The sequence below is a fragment of the Oncorhynchus kisutch genome, linkage group LG15, assembly GCF_002021735.2.
Source record: "Oncorhynchus kisutch isolate 150728-3 linkage group LG15, Okis_V2, whole genome shotgun sequence".
NCBI lineage: Eukaryota > Metazoa > Chordata > Actinopteri > Salmoniformes > Salmonidae > Oncorhynchus > Oncorhynchus kisutch.
The window spans coordinates 51,679,705-51,694,866 of record NC_034188.2 but is presented as its reverse complement, the minus strand read 5'-3'; the positions used below and the strand labels follow the sequence as shown (position 1 = coordinate 51,694,866).

General features: G+C 42.1%; 1 protein-coding gene across 2 annotated transcripts in view; it reads left to right on the top strand.

The window, feature by feature from the left end:
- Positions 1-15,162, top strand: part of LOC109905438 (FXYD domain-containing ion transport regulator 6-like) — a 24,920-nt gene extending 9,758 nt beyond the window's left edge. The window contains exons 2-8 of one of the 2 annotated variants that reach the window (XM_031790477.1): positions 9,228-9,281; positions 12,780-12,800; positions 12,955-12,996; positions 13,101-13,175; positions 13,280-13,322; positions 13,442-13,491; positions 13,696-15,162. In XM_031790477.1, the coding sequence (XP_031646337.1) occupies positions 9,233-9,281; positions 12,780-12,800; positions 12,955-12,996; positions 13,101-13,175; positions 13,280-13,322; positions 13,442-13,491; positions 13,696-13,745 (330 nt within the window). In that variant the 5' untranslated portion in view covers positions 9,228-9,232 and the 3' untranslated portion in view covers positions 13,746-15,162. Of the gene's footprint in view, positions 1-9,227; positions 9,282-12,776; positions 12,801-12,954; positions 12,997-13,100; positions 13,176-13,279; positions 13,323-13,441; positions 13,492-13,695 lie in introns of both variants that reach the window. The other variant, XM_020502806.2, reaches the window with a different exon arrangement.

The following is a 15,162-nucleotide window of genomic DNA, read 5'->3' as shown; positions in this document are numbered from 1 at the left end:
GAAAGGGAAAATAGCGACACCACTTTCCAAGGCCACAAGATCAAGTTCTACCAGGATTTCAGTTCTAGCCTGGCAAAGAAATGGTTTCCGCATTCAACGACATCAAGTCCACTCTGTACAAGAAGGGAATCCGATTGGGCTGATTCATCCTGCCCAACTCCGTGTCACCTTTAACGGCGAGGTGAATTTTTTTGAAAAACCGGAAGAAGTACTTCTACCGACAGCACATACATTGAATACCTGAAATACATTGAATGCCTGAATTGGGATGATTTCTCTCCTGCCTGTATTATGTGAGTAACGTTAGTTCTAGTGACCGTGTGGACAATAGGCTACATATACCTATGACCATCTATCGATCCGTTTCTCGTGAAACAATCCTATGCTAAAGCGTGTTAGCTACAGTAGGTATGTTTGAAGCAGCACACAACTCCTTTCTGTTGTTGACAATGACATACTACACCGTCTCACTGCTCTTTAAACTTCCATTTGATCTTGTTTAGTTTCTTAATCAAAGACAATCGCTGGTAAAAGCGAAGCATTTTGATTTCTTACATTTTACTAAGGCTTTGAACTTGCTGCTCCACTAATGGCAATCTATAACCTACATTGCAGTTTGGCAGCCTTTAGGTCATTTTGAAGACTTGCTAGTTAGACACAGATCCTGTCCACCAATATTTGTGTATTTACATTTTTCATTGGGGTCTGCATGATATATACCATTTTTTAAATTGTATTTTTTACTCTTTATTTTTATGAACACTGAACTACCGTGGTTTACGTTGGCCATGATTGGTGAGGTTGGTCACCGATGGTCCTCAATTCACTTCATCTTGGACTCCACTACGACATTGCAGTCTAATACCATCGCTCCTCTCTTCCAAATGTACTCTTGTTTAATTGTTGCACTAGCGGAAGAGTTTAGGCCCACGGTTTGTTTGCGTAATTGTACATATCCAAAATTCTAATTGTCCCTTTGTCTACTTTTATTGAATTATTCCCTCCTAACAAAGTTTAACAATTTACCAAAACAGGGGCTGACTCTTTTCATAGCCTACTGGTTAATTTCAAACGTTTCTCATTGCTCAGCTCTGTGGCGACACCTAGTGGACTACTCTCATTTTATGGTCATTGAAATGCCAGCAATCGCTGTTAACATATTACTAACTGAAGGTGAAGGTTACTCTCGTTGTTTAAAGTGTGACCGAAACCCAAAAATGTACACTTGCTTATTGACATATTTTATTTTTTAATTTCAATGGCGTATGTCACTTCTTTCCTAGGTCGGTTTGACCTCACTGCACATGTCGGCTAATCAACGGATGCTGAGTAAGAGAGAATTCCTGCTGCTCGTCTTATTCATAATGACGAGTTTAGGATTTGTATTTTTTCTTTGAAGGGTGTTGTACTATCATTTTTATTTTGGTGTATGTTGGGGTGTATGTTGGGGTGTATGTTGGGGGTGGTGGTGGGGGTTACGTTGGCATTATCCAAAGATATTTTTTAAAATTGTATACATTTTTTTTTCTGATGTTTTGCTCATGCTGCTCCTCTCTCAATCTCTCTTTTCCTCTTTCTTTTTCATTTGACTTCTCCTCTTATGAGGATTAATGTCTAGTTCAACAACAAGTCATGATTGTACTTTAGGGCTTCCAGACAGACTGGTGACATGTGGGGGGAAAATTAAGTGCTCCAGAGTATTTTCACATCTGAACAGCCTGAATACTGATATCGCATTTATTCAAGAAAAACACACCTACGTGTTAACGACCATACTAGATTGCGTAAAGCATGGGTTGAACAGGTTTTTCATTCTAATTTTAACGGCAAAGCCAGGGGAACAGCAATAGTGATTCACAAACGGGTACAGTTTTCACCCTCACAGATCAGTTCAGATCTTGGAGGATGTTATACAATAGTTAGTGGCACCCTCTTCCAAACACCTGTAGTACTTGCGAATGTTTATGCCCCTAACTGGGATGACACTAGATTTATGACATCTCTTTTAGCCTCTCCCTAATCTTGAGACCCACCACCTCATCTTCAGCGGGGACCTTAACTGTGTTATTGACCCAAGATTTGACCGGTCTAATCCCAGAACACTTCCTCCTTCCGGAATGGCAAAAGCTCTTTCTAAATTCATGACCCAAATGGGTTGTGTTGATTCATGGCGCTTCTTCCAGCCGGTCAAAAAAGACTTCCTCTACTTTTCTCATGTTCATAAAGCCTACTCGCGCATAGACTACTTTTTATTTTTTTAGATAGAGCCCTTCTCCCCTCAGTTAAAGTGGTCTAATCTGTGATAATATTCTGTGATTGTGATTTTGGACCATTCCCCCCACATTCTTGATTTAGCACTTACTCTGAATGCAAACCTGCCCAGGGACTGCGGTTGAAAATTAGCCGGTTGGCTAAAACCGGCACTTTTACTGAAATGTTGATTAATGTGCATTGTCCCTGTAAAAATAAAAATAAACTAAAAAAAAAACAACAGTTGAATTATAGATTTAACACGGCCCTATTGTCTAACAAAGAATTCTGTGACTTTATTTCAACCAACCTCCTTCTTTGGGAGACTTTCAAAAGCTGTATTACGGGGAAATATCATTTCTTACAAAGCTCATTATGTCAAACAAAGAACTGAAACATCAGGAACTGGTGGACTCAATTCGGGAAATAGACCGGCAATATTCAACTTCACCACCCCCTGAATTAACCGCAGAGGCTGAAACGTCAAACTCAATTTAATCCGCTTTCCACTGATGAAGCAGAGTTTCTGTTGCAACGAACTTCGTACTACGAATATGGTGACAAGACCAGCCACCTTTTGGCACACCAACTTAAACGCCAGTCAGCATCTCATCTTATCTCTCAGGTATATGACTCCTCCCATAATCTTACAAGTGATCTCTCTAATATTAATTCAACTTTCGTGTCATTTTATTCTAACCTCCACAAATCCGACAAATATGTCTGCTCTATTCTGCTCCGACAGCTAGCGTACACACCAACTCTCAATATTCAAAATACTTCCCCTTCTCCAGAGGGTCCCGTCAAGGGTGCCCTATGTCCCCACTCCTTTTTGCTCATGCGATAGAACCACTTTCCTTGGCCTTAAAATTATCATCATTCACTGGAATCATTCGCTGGTGAAGAACACAAAGTGTCACTGTATACAGATTATCTACTATTATATATCTCTAACCCTGTGAACTCTGTCGATAACATAATGCATATTTTAAACACGTTTGGATAATTTTCAGGTCACAAATTGAACATTCAGAAAAGTTCATGTTTTCCTATCAACCCTGCTGCCAAGCAAATTCCCCTTGGAGCCCTGCCTTTCCGTCTGTCGCCCTCTGGCTTTCCCTATTTGGGTGTGAATATAATACAGTCCCTGGCTACCCTCCATAAAACTAACTTTGCACGCCTTTCTTATTAGCTGGCAGAATCCAATCTATTAAAATGTATATTTAGGTTTCTATACCTTTTTCAATGTCTTCCAATCTTTCTGCTGAAATCATTTTTTACCAAGTTGGATAGGCTCATCAATCATTTTATCTGGGAACAAATCACCTAGGATACGTAGAGCAATACTTCAAAGAAGGAGACAAGATGGAGGATTGGCACTTCCAAATTTACTGCTTTACTATTGGGCAGCCGATATTCAAAAGATTGTGATCTAGTGTCATGCTCCAGCTTCCAACTGGTGCTCAATAGAGGTGCAATCCTGCCAATCATCCTCCCTTTCTGCCCCACTGTCCTTGTGTCCTTCAGAGTATACGGGAAACCCCATTGTGCGCTCTACTTTGAAGCTCTGGGGACAATTTCGTCAACATTTTAGACTTTCTGCCCCTTCTCTTCTAGCCCTATCAGTATCGACCACCTATTTCTACCCTCCAAACTCCACCAGGGTTTTGTTTTGTGGCATGAGAGAGGTTTGGTTTGTTTCAAAGATGTATTTTTAGATGGGAAGTTTGTCAGTTTTAATGATCTCGTAGCTAAATCTATTCTAGCTCATTCTAATCTTTTGTGCTTTTTTTGAGCCCGTAACTTTGTTCGCTCTCATTTTCCCACCTTTCCTCAACTACTTCCCAAGATTTTGCTAGAGGAGATTTTGTCCCTCCTGTGGAATCGCAAGTCTGATTTATGCTGACCTCTAAACCCTCTCAATAAACAAAATCAAGACAGACTGGGGTAGTGAACTTGACATTGCAGATGACTGGTGGGAGGAGGCCCTTCGGGTTAACTGCACATCCTCGTGTGCTCGGTTAAGTTTAATCCAGTTCAAAGTCTTGCAGAGAATTCAATACACCAAAGAAAAACTTTGTAAATGAATTCCTCCCAGACACGAATGACACGTGATAGATGTTCATTCACTCTGGCAGACCACACCCATGTGTGTTATTTGTGTTCTAAGCTGTCTGAGTATTGGTCATCCTTTTTTAATACTAAATAATACAATTCTAGATATTGACCTGCAGCCTTGTCCTCTAATAGCTATATTTGGAGTTCCATCTTTGTTGCATAGTCTCATTAAAAGTGAAGATGACGTTGTGGCGTTTGCCTCCCTTATAGCCCGCCGGCAGATCTTACTTAGCTGGATATCCTTCAAACCTCCCACTGCATCATCTTGTTTGAAAGATCTAATGTCTTTTTTACACTTAGAAAAACATGTAATACACTCTGAGAAGATGTACTGGTAACTTTTTCTTGAGATGGCAGCCTTTAATTTCCTTTTTTTGAACAGTTGCCTTCTATTGATCAGGAGTAAGAATTTTGGCCAACGGGATACGGGAGGGTGTGGGAAGGAAAGGATAGTATGTTGTGATATTTTATATTTTTGTGTATGTGTACTTGTGTGCATATTTATATATTATTTCCATTCGTAAATGCATTTTATTTTTTGTATGTATGCCGCTTTTGTTGTTAAAGGGAGGGGGTGGTTCAATAAGTATAGGGGTAGAAGGATGTATCTGTTCAATTTCTATTTTGTATTTCTTTATATGTCCAATAAAGTATTTTTAAATAAAACACACAAAAAAGACTCTCAGACCATGAGAAACAAGATTCTCTGGAATCTTGAAACCAAGATTGAACTCTTTGGCCTGAATGCAAAGCGTCACGTCTGGAGGAAACCTGTCACCATCCCTACGGTGAAGCATGGTGGTGGCAGCATCATGCTGTGGGGATGTTTTTCAGCGACAGGGACTGGGATCAAGGCAAAGATGAACAGAGCAAAGAGAGATCATTGATGAAAACCTCCTCCAGAGCACTCAAGACCTCAGACTGGGGGTGAAGGTTCACCTTCCAACAGGACAATTATTATTATTTTTTCAAATTAGGCAAAGACCCTAGGCACACAGCCAAGACAACGCAGGAGTGGCTTTGGGACAAGTCTCAATGTCCTTGAGTGGCCCAGCAGGAGCCTGGACTTGAACCAGATCGAACATCTTTGGAGAGACCTGAAAAAAGCTGTGTAGCGATGCTTCCCATGCAACCTGACAAAGCTTGAGAGGATCTGCAGAAAATAATGGGAGTAACTCCCCAAATACAGGTGTGCCAAGCTTGTAGCATCATACCCAAGAAGGCTGGAGGCTGTAATCGCTGCCAAAGGTGCTTCAACAAAGTACTGAGTAAAGGGTTTGAATAGTTATGTAAATGTTATTTCAGTTTTTAAAAATATTTATTAACCTCTCTGGGATACACTTCTCGTTAATCCAACCACAGTGTCCGATTTCAAAAAGGCTTTTCGGCGAAAGTAGAACATATCATTATGTTAGGTCAGCAACTAGTCAAAGAAAGCATTGAGCCATTTTCCAACCAAAGAGAGGTGTCACAAAAAGCAGAAATATAGATCAAATGAATCACTAACCTTTGACGATCTTCATCAGATGACACCTCCAGGACTCAATGTTACACAATACATGTATGTTTTGTTCGATCAAGTTCATATTTATATCCAAAAACCTCAGGTTACATTGGCGCCATGTTCAGAAATGCCTCCAAAACATCCGGAGAAATTGCAGAGCCACATCAAATAACAGAAATACTCATCATAAACTTTGATGAAAGATACATGTTTTACATTAAAGAATTAAAGATAAACTTGTTCTTAATGCAACCGCTGTGTCAGATTTGAAAAATGCTTTACGTCAAAAGCACAATATTCAATCATCTGAGAACAGCATTCAGCCACAAAAGCAAGCCATACAGTTACCCGCCAAGTTGTGGAGTCAACAAAAGTCATAAATAGCATTATAAATCTTCACTTACCTTTGCTGATCTTCGTCGGAATGCACTCCCAGGACTCCCACTTCCACAAGAAATGTTTGTTTTGTTCGATTACGTCCATATTTATGTCCAAATACCTCCGTTTTGTTCGCGTGTTTAGTTCACTATTCCAAAGGCACAATGCGCGAGCACAAAATCCACACGAAAAGTCAAAAGAGTTCCATTACAGTTTGTAGAAACATGTCAAACGATGTTTACAATCAATCATTAGGGTATTTTTATAATAAATCTTCAATAATATCCCAACCGAACAATAGCGTATTCATTACAGAGAAAAAAGAAGGAACGGCGCGCCTGCGTGACCGCGCAGTAAACAACTGATTGCCCACAGCCTAGACCACTTATTGAAACAGCTCTTATTCGATCCCCTTCTACAATAGAAGCCTCAAACAACTTTCTAAAGACTGTTGACATCTGCTGGAAGCCTTGGGAAGTGCAATCTGGCCCCAAAGACACAGCATATTGGATAGGCAATCACTTAAATGAAACTATAAACCTCAGATTTCCCACTTCCTGGTTGGATTTGTCTTAGGTTTTTGCCTGCCATATGAGTTCGGTTATTCTCACAGACATCATTCAAACAGTTTTAGAAACTTCAGAGTGTTCTCTATCCAATACTACAAAAAATATGCATATATTAGCATCTGGGACAGAGTAGCAGGCAGTTTACTCTGGGCACCTTATTCATCCAAGCTACTCAATACTGCCCCCCTGTCACCAAGAAGTTTTAATTTGCAAAAAATGTCAACCTGTTTTGATTTGTCATTTTGGGGTAGTGTGTGTAGATTGAAAAAAAACTAAATTCATCAATTTTATAATAAGGCCATAACAAAACGTATAAAACGTATATATATATAAGATGGGTAAAAAGGACAGGATATGATGATTTAATAAGGAAGAGGATAATAATGCTGTATTGAACAACGATGGGATGTAACGTTCACGGCCAAAAGTCACAGAGCGGAGCTTCAACGGTGTCAGGATCGTCTTTATTGAGGTTGCAGCAGCTGTTAAGACTCAATCGCCACGCAGATTAACCCTTTCCTCTCTCTCAGAAGACCTCTGGCCACATCTGTAGATGTCTATTAGCCTTCACAACACATCGTCATCCACCACTGTAGACGTCCTCCCTGCCTGTGTATCTCCTGCTAATGAATAGCCCCAGGGCTATAGGGTCGGGATGGGCGGTGACTGACTGAATGAGAGGATCGTGAGTACAACACTGTCCTATTTAGTGCAGCTGGGGAGGGTGGTGGGAGTAGATGCAACATCACAGAGCCAGACATAACAACCCACTTATGTCTGCTCCATAGTGACTGGCGGTTGAGTGCTATTGTCCCAGTCATAACCCAGAACCTCTCTGGATATAGACAACAGCAGGCATATTAAGCAGACATACTGTTACCGGGTAGAATAGTGATAACATGCAACCAGGTAAAACATGCAGCCAGTTTACAGACAAAAATTCATCCACATAATTGTGTACAGAGACGTTCTGTGCTAGACTGTACATGCAATGTTCTTAATGCCATGAATGACATGTAAAATGTGTAGCTCTGTGAATATTTGCCTGGATTCAACATGACAACATAATGTGTGCTGTGAGGCCACTCTCCCAGTTCAATTAGGCCATTTGTTGCTCAATTACTATCAGGTGCCCTATCATCGAGCAAATTACCTGCCTCCTGAACATGATTCATCCTAAGAAACTTCAACGTGTGGCCATGAGGCTGGGCTCGCCACCTAGAGCTGTTTCAAGGGCAAGGTCACACCTCTTATCCTTAATGATCGGTCCCTTTTTTTCAATTTTCACCTAAAATGACATATTGACAAATCTAACTGCTTGTAGCTCAGGACCTGAAGGAAGGAAATGCATATTCTTGATACCATTTGAAAGGAAACACTTTGAAGTTTGTGGAAATGTGAAATTAATGTAGGAGAATATAACACATTAGATCTGGTAAAAGATAACAACACAAAGAAAAGAAACATGCGTTTTCTTTTCATCGTCTTTGAAATGCAAGAGAAAGGCCATAATGTACTATTCCAGGTTAGGCGCAATTTAGATTTTGGCCATTAGATGGAAGCAGTGCATGTGCCAGGTTTTAGACTGATCCAATGAACCATTGCACTTCCGTTCAAAATGATGTATCAAGACTGCCCAAATTTGCCTAATTGGTTTATTAATACATTTTCAAGTTCATTACTGTGCACTCTCCTCAAACAACATGGCATTCTTTCACAGCACACAAACAGCCTCTGGACTGTGGTGCTAAGCAACTATGCTAATGACTTAGGTCCTGTCTAGCCAAATGTATTCTCTCCCCCACAATCTGCATTTTGGTATCAGTAAAGGATTTGCTCCATGGGAAGTGGGGCACATAACTTGGAGGAGATACTGTAGATGGATAGAGAGACTCAATCTGGGAGAGGAGAGGAGAAGCAATGGAGGGATTGTTGTCATCTCTTTTGCCTCGAGGGCAAATTTCTTTCCATGAAAAGCCTGAATCCAAGTAATCTACTGTAGTATTGTAACCTGTCTTTTGTCTGTAATTATCTCATCTTCAACCCATTACACTAATTTCTCCGGCAGCTTGGCAACTTTTACATCTAGTTTCTACTCCCATCAAGATGTCTGTGTAGTACTGATTTGAGAATGTAACTGAAAATGAGACACCTTGATTGGTATTGATCCATTCATTTTTGTAGCACTCTTTCTGCAGGTATCACAGCTGCCTGATTAATGTCATTATCTATCTACCAGTGGATGTAAAACGCCAATATAAATTAAACATTCCTCTGCAGAGCACCCATATGGAGTCATTTCTAATCTTACCTACTGTATTTGTCTGTGTGAACATGTGTCTTGGTGTGTATGTGTGTGGCATGTTACCCACTAACACGTCTCTCTCGCTCTCCCTCTCTTTCTGCAGTTACCATGGAAACTATTATGTTCTTCCTCTTTTCACTCCTGGTGTATGTGGCTGGTAAGTGCCCCCTCCTCCCCTCAGCCACTACCAACACCACTAACACCAGCACGACGACCACACTATCCACAGGGAGGTAGGAGACACAGGGGAGGGCCGTGGCATGACATGGCAGGCATGGGGTTTTGACTGAACATTAGTGGATTCTGGAGCCTGAGGCTTCCTTCCTTTGCATGCGTAGTACAGTGTTTGGGTGTGTGTGTTATGTATATCCCAAGTATAATGTAATATACTGTATATCACAAGTATATTTATGCCATGACACACATACAGCAACTGTTTAACTCTGCTGCAGATCATAGGTTCTATACATCAACTGAGAGAGCAACTGAGCCATCCATGTTATGTATTTTTCTATAGAAGTCTGGTGTTATCCATACTGTTTGCCTCTCACTCTTTCTCGTCTGTCAATCAGACCAACCTTCCACATTCTATCGCTTTGGTATTGTCCCACCTCTCTTCAGTTCACATTCTGTTCTGGTTTCTCTTTCTCTCTCCCTTTCTTCTTTTGTCTCCAGATTAAACATCTCTCCTTTTCCCTCTTCCCTTTCTCCATCGCCAGATGTACATTTTTCTCTATCAATCTCCCTCCCACTATAATTCTGTGTTTTTCATACACACATACACACTCCCCATGCTGTATGACTCCGTCTGTTGATATGAATACACATGCTGAGTACACACACACACACACACACACACACACACAGTCTTGTACAACTAACCTTCTGGCAACACACAATTCAGTCCCATTCAAAATTCTATTCTCCCTAATCCCTAAACCTAGCCTGTAGTCTTACCCTAACCCAAAAACCTAACCTTAACTCTAACCCTAACCCTAAGCTCCTAACACTTAATGTAATTCTAACCCTAACACTAATTCCAACCTTAACCCTAAACCCCCTAGAAAATAGCATTTGACCTTGTGGAGACTAACAAAACATCCCCAGTTGGTCAAATGTTTTTTCGCTTGGTCCCCACAAGAATAGTTAAACACGTCCACACACACACACACAATGGGGGAGTGGGGCAGAAAGAAGGTCTGGGGTTTGTGCAATGGGCCGGACAGTGTTTGCTGATGGGAATTTAGGAAATGAATTGACACGGTGAGTGAGGGTTGGAAGAAAAGAGTAGGTGAGGAGATAACTGAGGCGATTCATTCAACTAATAATCCATAAGGCCAGTGCCATTGCACAACTGGATGTGAATACTGCAGCCTGTCAAGAGCCCTATCCAAGCTCTGATGTGACATACTGTCGTTCAAATATGAGCCAATAAGAATTCTGAATTACAGTGCATTCGGAAAGTATTCAGACCCCTTGACTTCTAACGCTACAGCCTTATTCGAAAATGCATTCAATTGTTTTGTTTTTCTCAACAATCTACACACTCAACAAAAATTACAAACTGAAATATTACATTTACATAAGTATTCAGACCCTTTACTTAGTACTTTGTTGAAGCACCTTTGGCAGCGATTACAGCTTTGGCAGCCTCGAGATATTCAGAGACTTGTCATTGTCTTGTTGGAAGGTGAACCTTCACCCCAGTCTGAGGTCCTGAGTGCTCTGGAGCAGGTTGTCATCAAGGATCTTGCTGTACTTTGATCTGTTCATCTTTCCCTTGATCCCGACTAGTCTCCCAGTCCTTGCCGCTGAAAAACATCCCCACAGCATGATGCTGCCACCACAATGCTTCTCCGTAGGGTGGGTGCCAGGTTTCTCCAGACATGACGCTTGGCATTCAGGCCAAAGAGTTCAATCTTGGTGTCATCAGACCAGAGAATCTTTTTTCTCATGGTCAGAGTCCTTTAGGTGCCTTTTGGTAAACTCCAAGCGGGCTGTCATGTGCCTTTTGATTGGTAGAGTGTTTCAGAGATGGTTGTCCTTCTGGAAAGTTCTCCCATCTCCACAAACTCTGGAGCTCTGTCAGAGTGACCATCGGGTTCTTGTTCAGCTCCCTGACCAAGGCCCTTCTCCTCGATTGCTCAGTTTGGCCGGGCGGCCAACTCTAGGAAGAGTCTTGGTGGTTCCAAACTTCTTCCTTTTAAGAATGATGGAGGCCACTGTGTTCTTGAGGACCTTCAATGCTGCAAAATGTTTTTGGTACCCTTCTCCAGATCTGTGCATCAAAACAATCCTGTCTCGGAGCTCTACGGACAATTCCTTCAACCTCATGGCTTGGTTTTTGCTCTGACAACTGTGGGACCATTCGAAACACATCCAATCAATTGAGTTTACCACAGGTGGACTCCAATTAAGTTGTAGAAACATCTCAAGGATGATCAATGGAAAAATAATGCACCAGAGCTCAATTTCGAGTCTCATAGCAAAAGGTCTGAATCCTTCTGTAAACAAGGTATCTTTTTTTCTGAAAACCTGTTTTTGCTGTCATTATGGGGTATTGTGTGTAGATTGAGGGAAAACATTTATGTAATCCATTTGAGAATAAGGCTGTAATGTAACAAAATGTGGAAAAAGTCAAGGGGTCTGAATACTTTCCAAATGCACTGTATGTTCTAAGTGTTGGGTTCTAATTATTAGAGTAAGAACTTGACGGACACTGTGAACGCTTCAACCAAGTTTATTCTTCCCAAAGGATCGAACAGCTGAATCGACGAACACATATTCACACAAGCACTGATATTTAACCCTTCTCCTATGCTGTTTCCTCCACATCTGAACAGCCAATGCATCTCTGTTGCTAGAAAGAACCTTAGTGATATCTGTTGTTCCCCACTTCATCTGACCTGACCTCTGCCCCAATGCGATCACTCTTCCCCAACTAAAGGCTGTCATGGTTATTGGTACCAGACGGTGTCTCTTCTCCTCCCAGAGGATCCCTTCCATATGATCCCTGATGGCTAACAATAACGTATCCTGACATAATCTCCCTCAGTGACATTAATAAGTATATTTCTCTCTCTCTGTGTCTCTCTCTCTGTCTCTCTGTGTCTCTCTCTCTGTCTCTCTGTGTCTCTCTCTCTGTCTCTCTGTGTCTCTCTCTCTGTGTCTCTCTCTCTCTCTGTGTCTCTCTCTCTCTCTGTGTCTCTCTCTCTCTCTGTGTCTCTCTCTCTCTGTGTCTCTGTCTCTCTCTCTCTGTCTCTCTCTCTGTCTCTCTCTCTCTGTCTCTCTGTGTCTCTCTCTCTCTCTCTCTCTCTCTCTCTCTGTGTCTCTCTCTCTCTCTCTCTCTGTGTCTCTCTCTCTCTCTCTCTCTCTCTCTGTGTCTCTCTCTCTCTCTCTCTCTCTCTCTCTCTCTCTCTCTCTCTCTCTCTCTCTCTCTCTCTCTCTCTCTCTCTCTCTCTCTCTCTCTCTCTCTCTCTCTCTCTCTCTCTCTCTCTCTCTCTCTCTCTCTCTCTCTCTCTCTCTCTCTCTCTCTGTGTCTCTCTCTCTCTCTGTGTCTCTCTCTCTCTCTGTGTCTCTCTCTCTCTCTGTGTCTCTGTCTCTCTCTCTCTCTGTCTCTCTCTCTGTCTCTCTCTCTCTGTCTCTCTCTCAGCAGTAGCAGACCCAAGTGCAGAGGGTGAGTAACCTGTGTGTACAATGTGTTTAGCCATGTTAACCCCAGCCCCGTTATACTTTTTGGTATGTACAGCATTGAAAACTGCTATGATTGTTAGATGTGCGATATGGCTAGTATCTCATTGCCTTGCCTTTTCCTGTGCCTGTATTTCCAGATGGTGAAAAGGAGAAGAAAGTGGTGGACCCATTTGTCTATGGTAAGTAGACCACTGTTAGTGCATCTTGATGCTCTTCCCCATCAACTGACAGTGTTACGATAGCCAAGAGAGTTTCTTAAGTAGACGTCTGTGTCTCTGTGTAGACTATCATAGCCTGCGGATCTGTGGACTGGTCTTTGGCGTGGTACTCTTTGCGCTGGGCATCCTCCTCATCCTCAGTAAGTCTTCATACTTCAGTAAGTCTACCTACGGAGCACATGTACTTTATGGGCCTTCGATTGTTGATTTTAAGATCGGGTTGATGATTTGTTGTCGGTTCTAGGCCGAAAATGTCGCTGCAGTTCCAATCAGGAGAAGAAGCCCAAGTAAGTCAGCATTTGTGCCTGATTGGTCGATTTACATTTCTGCTCTGTTGTTATGGGGCTGTGTTCTCCGTCACTGGTCACCATGACAACCAACATCTGTCCCCTTGGTTCTGTTGCAGGGCCCCTGGAGACGAAGAGGCTACGGCAGAGACCCTGATCGTGTCCAAGGGTGAGAGACCTGTCACTCCCCACTCACCCCTCACACACACCCCTTAGAACACCCTTGACACCAGTCCGGGAATGATTTTTCGTAGTCGATGCCTAGGATCCCCCACATGTTACGGCCACTGTTTGAAATGACTACCCCAGCCTCACTGGCTTTTCATGAAGTCATGTGAGTTTCCTTGATTCCTCCTCTTCTATCCAATCACAGCTAAGGAGCCAGAGCCAGAGCCAGAGCCTGAAGCTAAGGCTGAGAACTGAGTCAGCACAACCAGACTGAACCCCACCTGACCGAATCAACCACATCTGCCACTGAACCACTACCTAACGACCAACACAACAACCATGACGATGATGACGACGGCAACAAAGGTGATGATGCTGGGGAAAAATAATGATGACGAACGAAGATGATAATGAAGAATGAAGATTTTGCAAAAGGAATACTGTGCGACCACTGGGTAGAGGATAGGAGTGTGTAGATGGGGGTGGGGGGGGATAATGCAGATGTAAATAGACCTCTAACCTATTGTTCCGTGCTCTGTGCCCGTGTATGTGTCTCAGTGATCTCGTGTGTACCTGTGCCTTTCTGCGACACTCTGTCTCCAGTTTGTTGTCTTAGCCAGTGACACCTTTTTACAGATCGTCTTTACCCCAGTAAGTAAGAGATTTGTCAAGAAATGTTCTTCTTGTTTGTGTTTACCTTCAATTCTGTGTTTCTATCGTCTTTAGATTCTAGAGGTTACTGTTTGCTATATTTTTGTTGTTGCTGTTATCACCATCACACTTGTAACAATTGTCCTCAATGCTGTTTTTCACGTAGTAGATTCTACACTATGTATACATGCATACATATTAGTATAAATAGTCTATACAAAGTTATAGCTATATATATTGAAATATATGTGTGCCTGTGTGGGTACATGAGTTTCGGTGGTGTGTGTGTATGTGTGTGTGTGTGTCTGAGAGGTTGTGTGTTTTTGACTGTGTTGCGCCTTACACACGAGAATCCAACTGCCACAGTTTGCTGACCAAGCACAAGAATGCATCAGAGTTAACTAGGAGCTCACCAACAGTACTTACTGTAGTAAAGTGAGCTCCTACATCAGCTGTATCACTGCCTTGTCCTAGAAGAAGAAAAAAAACGTCCAATCTAGTCTCCTCCTCTGCCATTGGCTGAGCCGGGGCGATACCGCCCTCAGAGGCAGGCTAGGATTGGCCGGTTCCCACACCAGTGCCGCAAATCTGTGTCCTCTATCATTTATTTGCGAAGCAACAGTAGCTGATTGCAAAATCAGTCTCTCAACCAATGGCGTTTCGCTGTTTTGTATTGTATGATTGGTTATGCATTTAGTTAATGAGAGAGCGGGCCTGTGTGTGAGTGATCGAGAGTGTGTGTCGATGCTAAGTGTGCCAGAGTCATAGTTTTAGACGCCAAATTAGGTGGAAGAAAACAAAAGGAAAATATAATTTGCTCTGTATCAGATGTCAGGTAAAGCTTGTTACGCAGTACGATATATGGAGTCTTATGCGGAGTATTATTGTTACAACAAACAAACAAAAAAAAACACTGTCACGACAATAAGTAACTAACTCTGTTCGTTCTGTGCATGAGGTTGTATTGTAATAGCTGCATTTTGGGCTTGTAGCATAGAAATAAAGTGTCTCTCACCAATAA